The sequence below is a fragment of the Barbatula barbatula genome (assembly GCF_947034865.1).
Source record: "Barbatula barbatula genome assembly, chromosome: 1".
Classification (NCBI taxonomy): domain Eukaryota; kingdom Metazoa; phylum Chordata; class Actinopteri; order Cypriniformes; family Nemacheilidae; genus Barbatula; species Barbatula barbatula.
Window position 1 is genome coordinate 3,225,090 of NC_136766.1, and position 10,711 is coordinate 3,235,800.

A 10,711-nucleotide genomic window follows, 5' to 3' on the forward strand; every position below is an offset into this window, starting at 1 on the left:
TGTGTGTTTACCCATGGGTTCGCCTGTTGGTCTGACGTCTTTATCAACCCACGGGTTTCCCTCAGGCCACACTAGCCTCAAGCGATCAGGAAGTCTGAACACAACACAGTGATATCAGTCACAGCAAGATCTCTACGGTTTTATTGATCAGTTATTTATGAGAAGAGAAAGAAAATGAACAGTGACACAATACGTTTCAGTAAGTGCTGTAATTGTTTGTGTGATCACTATAGAAGGTGTGACAGCAAATCATCTCTGTTGCATAGATGCATTTCTCCAGTTGCTAAATATGCTAATAAAGTGAATATTTCTGGCGCTATGGCATTTCTGCGCTGTCTTGGAGATGCTAGCGTGTCACAAACATCAACCCTGCACGATCAAACGTGTTGTGTCTTATTAATTAATTAAACTGTCATTCAGCGCAAGGTATAACGTTACGGTTTTAATGGCGGTAGGTCTTTCTTGTTTTCCAATGAAACTCCATATGACATGTCGGAGAAGGGGTTTATCCTAAAACTGAGCCGAAAGCTTATTGGTTGCCCCGTGTGTACTGTCCAATGGCATTATTTTGGCTCGATTGCCAAATGGATAAAAAAAAAAGAATTTGTCAAAACAACAAAGAAAAATAATTGGCAAATAGAGAGATAAAAGCATTTGCCAAATGCTTTATTAAAAAGCAATTTAAAATGTGCATAATACAACTTTTTATTGGTTTTTTTTACGTTTTAAAGCATGGATTAAATAAACCGTTTTAAATGTATCTACATTTAAAAATGTTTTTTTTATTTAACGTTTAATTGTTCAATAAAATTACCTTTTAAAACACAAATTAAAAAAACCATTTTAAATAAGTCTATTACTTTCTCAATTTAAAAAGATATTTATTTGTTTACATTTTAAATTTTTATTTATAACATTTATAAATGTTTTCTTCATTTTATTTCTAATCGGCATTCCCGGTCCTCCATATCATAAGCAGAGTAACAGAATTCTATTTGAATTATTAACTTAGAGCGTCTTTGCTATAACCAATCACATATTTAAAATATACGAATTTCTCTCTAGAAATGCAATCAAAAGCTAATAAAAGTTCAAATTAAACATACTTTTATACAAAACTATGCTCCAACGTGCATTTCGGTAGCCATTTAATTTTTTCCCCACTTTTGCAGCCCTGGTCTCGACCAATCAGGTTCCTCGCATGTTGTTATGGAAACTCTGTCATTGGAAAATTGTACTTTTTTCAACCTCAAAAAACACTTTGAGCAGCAGAAGACGCTAATGAATTTTTTAAAAGAGACGCTTGCAGCTCCAAAAAAGAAGTAATGTGTGAACATGGCCCAAGGGCTATTTTAAGGGTTAAGATGCATTACTTTTTTTCTTTCTGTCATTTTAAGGGGAAATACCAACATATCTACAAATTTTCTTAGAATTTTGTCACTAGGAGCAACTCTTTGCGATAAAATTTTTCATGAATACAGGCCCAGATCTTACTTGGCCACTTCATCCTCAATGTTCTTTTCAATGGATGCGGATGTGGCCTGTCGGTCAATTTTCGAGATGGGAATGACCTTCTCTTCGCCATACAACTCCTTTGGTTCCTATTGTGGCACAACACAGAGTTAAAGCAATAGTCATTCTAACACACAACAAAACACAGAAATTGCAAAATAAAAAAAGCTTATGTGTATCATGTGACATCTTTAGATAATAGAACGCTAATACAGTTTTTATTTGTTATATGGTTTATTAAGCACCCTGTTTTTGTAGCTTTACAAGTCTTGTGGACGAGCAGCATGCACATTCTGCCGAACATGTAAACTATTTCTATAACAACGAAATGGACTCATTTTCTCACCAGTACAATCTGGACGTCTCCACCTGTAGCGTAAACATCTCCGTCATGATCTCCATACAACAGAAAATGATCTATAGATCCAAACATGATGGGCTGCGTTCTGACAGATTTCACCTGAGGAGGAGAAAAGAATCCAATTGAAACATTTACTATTCAACAGGCCAAAATATTATATTACATACACAGTGCACAAAAATGTTATTGTTGTATTTTAGAAGCAAGTTGTATGCGTGATCTATCAGATCTCACATATTGTCCTTTCACGTAAGTCTTGCCGTCCCACTTCATGGATTTAAATGTGGCCCAGGGATACTGCAGACGCTTGGTGGCCACATCTGGACGTTTCGTCACACCTAGAAACCCCTTAAACATGACCTGCAAACGCGCACACACAAACATGCATGTTAAGTAAATACAAGATGCACGATAAAAAATGATCTACTCTCCAATTTTTCCGTCAGGAAAGCACCATATTATTATTGACCAGTTCTGCACTGGAAATAAACTTATTCCTAAATTTATCATTATTTTTACAGACAGATTCTACATACCTGCTTATCAAAGCGCTCATGACATTCCTTCAGCCAGTTGATAAACTCTCTCTGTATCTTCACTCGCTGCTCCTGGATGAACCAGTACAGATCATGTTAAAACACAAATCAGATGTAAAGTACAGATGGTGTCAGGCCATCAGGTGACCATTAGATTTCAGGTGTGTGTTTCTCTACCTGACCGTTGTGCACTCGGGTGAAAATGGTTTGTTTGTCACGCAGTCGATGTTCGAGGTCCATGAAGGTCAGTTTGTTTGTGCTGACCTGAAACCGATCGTTGGCGAAGAGAACTCCTGAAATCCGGTTATAACACTCCAAAGGAACGGTACCTACTTTCTTCGGCCTCATACACCATTCGAACCTTACGCACACACATACACACAGCATGTATAATCATACATAAAATGGTTTTATTGATAACGTCATTAATTAAGCACTCTTCGGGACATTTTGTTTTTTAATTAGAAGTTGTGCTGTATATAGTTAGACAGCAGAACGTTTTACTCCGGGACAAAAGAAACATGGAAGTGTGACGGTAGTAAGACGGTAGGAGACATTAGAAGGATTTACTATCAGACAGTAGCGAGAGGCTAGTGAGACAGGAACGAGACATGAGATTGTATAAGTTTTAGCTCTGTATGAGACTGTATGAGTTTTTACTCCGAGACAGACATGAGACAGTATGAGTTTTTACTCCGAGACAGACATGAGACTGTATGAGTTTTTACTCCGAGACAGACATGAGACTGTATGAGTTTTTACTCCGAGACAGACATGAGACTGTATGAGTTTTTACTCCGAGACAGACATGAGACTGTATGAGTTTTTACTCCGAGACAGACATGAGACTGTATGAGTTTTTACTCCGAGACAGACATGAGACTGTATGAGTTTTTACTCCGAGAGAGACATGAGACTGTATGAGTTTTAGCTCTGTATGAGACTGTATGAGTTTTTACTCCGAGACAGACATGAGACTGTATGAGTTTTTACTCCGAGACAGACATGAGACTGTATGAGTTTTTACTCCGAGACAGACATGAGACTGTATGAGTTTTTACTCCGAGAGAGACATGAGACTGTATGAGTTTTTACTCCGAGACAGACATGAGACTGTATGAGTTTTTACTCCGAGACAGACATGAGACTGTATGAGTTTTTACTCTGTATGGACTTTATGAGTTTTTACTCCGAGACAGACATGAGACCGTATGAGTTGTTACTCTGCATGAGAGACCGTATGAGTTTTTACTCTGTATGGACTTTATGAGTTTTTACTCCGAGACAGACATGAGACCGTATGAGTTTTTACTCTGCATGAGAGACCGTATGAGTTTTTACTCTGTATGGACTTTATGAGTTTTTACTCCGAGACAGACATGAGACCGTATGAGTTGTTACTCTGCATGAGAGACCGTATGAGTTTTTACTCTGTATGGACTTTATGAGTTTTTACTCCGAGACAGACATGAGACCGTATGAGTTTTTACTCTGCATGAGAGACCGTATGAGTTTTTACTCTGTATGGACTTTATGAGTTTTTACTCCGAGACAGACATGAGACCGTATGAGTTGTTACTCTGCATGAGAGACCGTATGAGTTTTTACTCTGTATGGACTTTATGAGTTTTTACTCCGAGACAGACATGAGACCGTATGAGTTGTTACTCTGCATGAGAGACCGTATGAGTTTTTACTCTGTATGGACTTTATGAGTTTTTACTCCGAGACAGACATGAGACCGTATGAGTTTTTACTCTGCATGAGAGACCGTATGAGTTTTTACTCCGAGACAGACATGAGACCGTATGAGTTTTTACTCTGCATGAGAGACCGTATGAGTTTTTACTCCGAGACAGACATGAGACAGTATGAGTTTTTACTCTGTTTGAGAGACTGTATGAGTTTTTACTCTGAGACAGCAGTAAGACGTGATTGAGAAAGGTTTACTCTGAGACAGTAGTGTAGGGAATCAGGCGCCCATTCCAGAAGCACTCAAAGATCGATCTCTTTCCTCGACCTTCAGGATTCAACACCACACAATCTTCATCTTCATCATCTCCTGAAGCTGAAACAGCCACAAACCAAATCATAAATATTGGCATATTTTAAATTGACTGGCTTCAACGATGATCATTATTAGTGGTGTTTGACAACATTGTTTTAATTCACACTTGATTTTAACACACCTTTGACCCTGTGTATTAAACTTTTATGAATCTGTACTAGGGACATAAATGGCACAGCAACGCCATGCCATCCCCCACTGAATTAAACAGGTGATCTAAACATCGAAAGCACATGAAACTTGAGGGGATGTCTAAAATTCAACACCTGATGCAGTGTATGGATCCACTGGGTATGTCTCTCTATCAAAGAGAAACGGATGGTATCGGATTATTCCCTCCACTAAAGAGTCTTCAGCGCCGGTGGCTTTAAACTCAAACGTTGACACGCTTGAGTTCACATAGAGAGTCTGCATGTCATTATCCACCTCTCTCAGATTAATCACACGTGGAATTCGAGTGGAGCGCTCGAAGAGACATATCTGACAGATGAGACAGATATAGAAGGAATGAGAGGTTACAATTCTGTCCCCAGTATCTTATTGAACCCACACAAACCCACATCTACCTGAATGTCGATGTTGGCATCAGGGCCTGTCGCCTGAGGTTGTGTCCTGTTGTTCCCATCAATTCCGTGTATATAATAATGGTAGGTGTGCCTGTAACAGTGCAAATGACATGAAACCAAACAATTCACCAAACTATAACGCACAGTTCGGCAGGTTATCACATCACCGCCACACTTAACTAAAATCTTTTCATGTTCCACAGCAAAACAAATCATGTAGGGTTTTGAAAGACTTCAGAATGAAATGTGTTTAAGAGAAAGGGAAGACGTACGCTAACTCTCGGGTCCACAGGTGGAAGTACTGTTTGAGGTAGGTGACGTGTTCTGGCTGGACTCCGGTTATGACGACGGCAGTAAAACCCTCTTTGCCTTCCTCCTCAAGAACAATGGAGCGCAGAAACTGCTCCTCGCTCACATTCAGATGCGTGCAGTCACCAGGCTGGGAAAGAGCGAGAAGGTACATGTAACGGCTAAATCCATAGACCAGCGATGAAGTGTGAGACAAGATGCGTTCCTCTGACCTTTCTGTTTCTGATAAAACCTGAGTAAATGCGTTCTCTGTTCTTCTCCTTGCGCTCAAAGTCGTCTTTGGAAATGATAAATTCATGAACATCGGGGGAACCTGTGGGTTTGCTGATCATCTGAAAAGATTATCATTTACAATCATATATATGAAAGACCACTTTTTTTAACATTCAAGGTGTTCATTTAATGGCTGTGTGTTTTCTGGAGATGGGACACATGGTGTATGATCTGCTAACACAACTTATTTTAAGTTACACAGTTGAATCTATGTTAACATTATTTTTGTCATTATGTCTATGGTTGCTTTTGTAATGATAATTCAGACATTACTCCTTTTACCACCACTATGTTTTATATGAAAGATTGTATCTCAAATACACTAAATAAAATAAAACTTTGTCTCCTTTATGTGTTTGCAGGTGTTAAAGGAGAACTGCGCCAAAAATGTAAATTCTGTCATGTATTACTCACCCTTAAGTCATTGGACAATCCTAGGAACACAAATCAAAAAAGATACACGTTGTGGACTGACGTGGAAGTCACGAAATTGTTAAATATAGTCGTCATTTTTGTTTGTTTGATCACAAAAAGCACCCTCGTGGCAATATATAGTTTAGGCAAAAAGCTCCCAGACTTCATCACATCTATCCTAATTTGTGTTCCAAAGAGGAACGGAGGTCCTAGGATTGTCGAACGACCCAGGGTTGAGAATTAAAAATTTTTGGCAGAGTTCTCCTTCAAGATGCAAGCAATGATGGCAAGAACGAATAAACTCAGCGTTAACACACCACTTGGGAATCTATCACAAATGCATATTCGTTATAGTTGAAATATGATACAAATATGTACTTGCATATGTTCTTCCTAGAAAAGTCACTGAATGTTTTGAATAAGGAGCATGCAAACGTACCCTGACGCTCTGGCCAATGTAAAACACGGCCTGTTTGCCACCCACTCCAAAATATGAGATGTCACTGTTCAGACTGCGTGGAACCGTTTTGGGCCGAACGTAACTGGTGTGATCGCTGCGGTGACAACAGAGTGGATTATTTCACTCCATATGACACTTATCCACTTGGTGACTCATGAGGAATCACATGCAGTATATATTTTAATGAACCTTAGTTAATACTCATTACACATTTATATGTGTAAAAATTCATTTCAATTTTTGTGGTGCAAAATTCTGTTAAACTCTTGTGGAGGAAAGTTTTATGTTGATGCATTTGCAAACTTGTGTTTTAGAATATGCATTCATTACTTCTACTAACACAGATGTGAGATTGTTAGCGCCTTTTTAGGAGTGTTCCAATGGTTTATCTTTTTTAATGTAGCAGAACAGAAGTCTAAGGACTCAAAGGCTTCTACAATGAATGTGCATGGCCTTGGAGCTGTGGATAAGAATGAAACATATTATGGGATGATGTGACAAATCTTGGTCTCATCTCGCAGGAAGGTTTCCACAGCACCCTTTAGCATTGGAAATCGACAAGCAAGAATTATGGATCGGTCCAATATCATAGTAAAAAAAACCAGGTACGAGAACATGTATTTGCTAGGAAGAGCATTACCCTTCAGATACGCGGTTGTTTCGTATGAATTTGGACAGACGATAAACAGCCCAGTTGTTCAGCTGTTGAGATGTCATTCCACATCCATTATCCATCACCACGACGGCAGGTCCTCCTTGAGCCTCATCAAACCACTAAAACAAACAGACAGAGAGGAGAAAACATCTGATGAACTACATCACCTGTCAGGTCATCAAGCATCTTCATGCATCACAATATCGAAAGGTGTTTCTGGCACGTAAAAGTTTCTTAACAAATCATATTCAAAAATGCATAAAACTTGAATACAATAGTTGAATATTGAACGTACTGGAAACTGCCCTCAGAAAACATTGTACTGGAAAACATCCACAACAAGTTTTTTCTTAATTTATTTTTGCCATAAGCTCGGGCAGGTGACTTCGAGGGCGTTCAATAGTGGATACTGAACAAGATCAATACATTAAAGACTCACCAGTCTGATTTCAATGATCCTTTTGCCGGTGTTACTTGCCGTGGCTGACAGCGCGTTATCAATGAGTTCGGCAAACGCGTAGGCTGCAACACAAAAAAAAACACGCTCCATATTATAAGAGGACAATCTATGTGCGTGTTTGCCCAGCACAGGTGGGCACATAAACTTACGCAGTGCTTTCTGTCCCTCGCTGGCGTAGTACTCATACATGCCACACTGCACCAGGGTGTGATAGTGGGGCAGATAGTCGATGCGCTCTTGAGTGGCCACACAAAGCTCCTGATCCACAGACTGCAACAGTTGCAGGGTCTTCCCATCCTGCAGCTCATCTGAAACATCACGACACACACATTGATCAACTTTGCAGTAAAACCACATCAGCCGGAGCTTACGGAGAACAGCCGGTTAAAATGACAGATGACCCATTAGCCTTCATTTCTGTGCTTTTTTGGCAGTGTGTCCGTGCATTGCAGTGGCTTTACAGAGATCCTAAAATTACGTTTTTACCAAAAACATAACTCCCATAATTATTCGTTTTTTACATTATATTATTTAATTTGAGAGGTTTATAGAAAGAATATGTCATGTAGCTGCTTCACAGAAAGTTTTAAAACAACTAAAAGCTTCAATATAAAATCTAGAATTAATTGAAAATATGAATGTATGGACAACTAGGATTTTGGTCGTGATGGTGCAGCTCTACTTAAAATGATCAAATTGTGCACCAAATAAATCAGTATTGATGTGTTTATTACTCTTCCGGTGTTAGCAAATCTAGTGAAATACATCTTTGTATCTCATACGTATTGTGTCATTTCTGGGTGGTTTTCAGTACGTTTCAGTATTGTTACACACTATTGTTAACCTCCTATATATTCAATAGTTTTACACAATGTTATTAACAGTGTATACATATTTTAATAGTACACATGTATAATCTGGGGGATCTAAAACCACATTTAACCAAAGATGAATGAGATTATGCGGTTGATTATACAATGATTTAAATGCGATGATCAGATGGCTTGAAAACACTGTAACTTCAGATGCTTTGGGAAGATCTCACTTTGTTTGGCCTGCGCAAATAAAGTTAACTTTTTGACACCTGGATCCTCCTGTCTGAGCAATTTTTGGAAACTGCAAGAACAACTTACGACAACATGCGTAGCACCTAAACTCTGGAACAGCCTTCCTGATATTATTCCCAACATAAATCTAGATTAAAAACGCATCTTTTCAGCCAAGCATTCACTTCATGCTAAATAAACCACCGGGAGACTGCTGACATTAGACATTATTTACTAGGTGTTTATATAACAAGTTAAACTATTCATGTACTGCGTTTTACCTCTTTTGTGATTTTCCCCTGTAAAGCTGCTTCGGAACAATGCAAATTGTGAAAAGCGCTATATAAATAAAATTGAACTCAATTAACATTGGTCATTTACCGCTTACAAATCTGTATATTTACAAAAAAGGTGCTATTTAGGTTTGTTTTTATGAACAACTTGAAAACGAGTCCCATCGAACCAAAAAAACACGTTAATGTAAATGTTCATCGTTTTTTTGTATTATTGCAATATTGCACGCTTTACTTTTGCTTAATGTATAGCATTTTCAACTTTCTTATTGGTTCGAATGTTTAGAAACCTGTCAAAAAAAGACGACAACACAAATACTAGTTTTCAATTCAATACCAGCTTAAAACCATCGCATATCCCTTAAGTGTGTTTTGGGTCCTTTTCCAGTAGGATTTAATGGTCTTTTATTAGTACATTGCCTGTAACGACCCCAGAGACCATAAATGTACATTAAAACCAATACAATTCCTATTAAAAGCATTATTTCCATATGCTAACATTGTTCTGTAGGTATTATGCCATGTTGTTATGTTTACCGTTTGCACTGCAAGTAAACGAGACTCTTACTGTAAAGCTCTTCGTCGATCTGCCTCCTGTCGGTGGTGCTGATAACGAAAGTTTCGTTTTTCGACAGTGAAAACTCCTGCGATACAAAATAACGAACAAATATGACACGCCAGTCTCCATCTGTTTAATCGCTTCATCCGTCACACAGATATTCTGGGTTTAACACGGGTAAAGGTAAATAAACGCAGTAAAAAAGCACTTGCTCGTACCCGCATCACCGCCTGCAGGAACGCGCTGTAGTCCATGTCGGCGACGTCTATAGCCCGCGCCGCCTCAGCGCTGCTGTCCGGACGACAGTCGAACATTAATATCGATCTCTGATGCGGTTTCTCCCGGCGACCGGGATCGTTTCCCGTTCCGGCATCCGCCATGTTCGTATCGATACACAGTCAGCGGTATCTGAAATACGCGTCCCCCTCCGGCGAGCTCACCGCTGCACCTCTGCCATCTTTATCCACCTCTGCGGGTCTGTGGCTCGGTGTCAACGCATTAAACGCTCCGCGAATGCGATGTTTTGCGTGGACGTGCGATTTCAAAGACTTGGCGCCTCATGAATTCCGATTTCACTGCGGCGTCATGACGCTCGAGCTGCGTGATACAGCGACTGACGAGAACCACGCGCGGACCAAACAAAGGGCGTGTCCAGAATAGTCTCGCGCACTACTCGTGTTATCTCTGTAGTACGCGGTGACCGTAGGAGACGCTCCTCGATGCCGACATCCGACTTGTATACTTTATATACTAATCCGCACTTTGGAGAGTTAAAGTTGCAAACCGTGGTCGGTAACGTTTGCTCTTATAAATCTCTCACCCTAAATCTGATAACATGTCATTAGAAATACGTTAACAGATAAAGTTTGTCTTCAGCAAGTTTGTTAGTTAATAACTTTAGCTAAAGTTGTTCTTGCAGTTTAATGAAATCAAATTTTTCTGATCACATTCCAAACGCATAGACGTAAAAATAAAACTTTATTCGCAAAATATTACGACGTCATTCTTCTAATTTTGTCTAAAATTAGCTTTCGTATTTAGTTATCTTTACAATATTTGTCGTGGAAAGTTGTTCTTGTAGTTTCTAAAAATTGCTCGGTCAAGATGGTCCAGGTGTCAAAAAGTAAACTTTATTTGCGCAGGCCAAACATAGTGAGATCTTCCCAAAGCATCTAAACATACAGTGTTTTCCAGCCCAT

General features: G+C 39.2%; 1 protein-coding gene across 2 annotated transcripts in view; it reads right to left on the reverse strand.

The window, feature by feature from the left end:
* smchd1 (structural maintenance of chromosomes flexible hinge domain containing 1) overlaps nt 1-10,230 on the reverse strand; it is a 33,930-nt gene extending 23,700 nt beyond the window's left edge. For both annotated transcript variants that reach the window (XR_013787040.1, XM_079462906.1), the window contains exons 1-17: nt 9,731-10,230; nt 9,522-9,597; nt 7,764-7,922; nt 7,594-7,676; nt 7,140-7,273; nt 6,479-6,593; nt 5,565-5,684; nt 5,316-5,482; nt 5,044-5,134; nt 4,744-4,957; nt 4,360-4,477; nt 2,587-2,770; nt 2,410-2,481; nt 2,108-2,233; nt 1,859-1,972; nt 1,495-1,601; nt 12-94 (exon numbers count right to left, since the gene is read on the reverse strand). Coding sequence is in view for 1 of the 2 variants with exons in the window: in XM_079462906.1 (XP_079319032.1) it covers nt 12-94; nt 1,495-1,601; nt 1,859-1,972; nt 2,108-2,233; nt 2,410-2,481; nt 2,587-2,770; nt 4,360-4,477; nt 4,744-4,957; nt 5,044-5,134; nt 5,316-5,482; nt 5,565-5,684; nt 6,479-6,593; nt 7,140-7,273; nt 7,594-7,676; nt 7,764-7,922; nt 9,522-9,597; nt 9,731-9,892 (2,125 nt within the window). In the remaining variant the exon portion in view is untranslated. The remainder of the gene's footprint in view (nt 1-11; nt 95-1,494; nt 1,602-1,858; nt 1,973-2,107; nt 2,234-2,409; nt 2,482-2,586; nt 2,771-4,359; nt 4,478-4,743; nt 4,958-5,043; nt 5,135-5,315; nt 5,483-5,564; nt 5,685-6,478; nt 6,594-7,139; nt 7,274-7,593; nt 7,677-7,763; nt 7,923-9,521; nt 9,598-9,730) is intronic.
* Nucleotides 10,231-10,711: the final 481 nt, after the last annotated feature.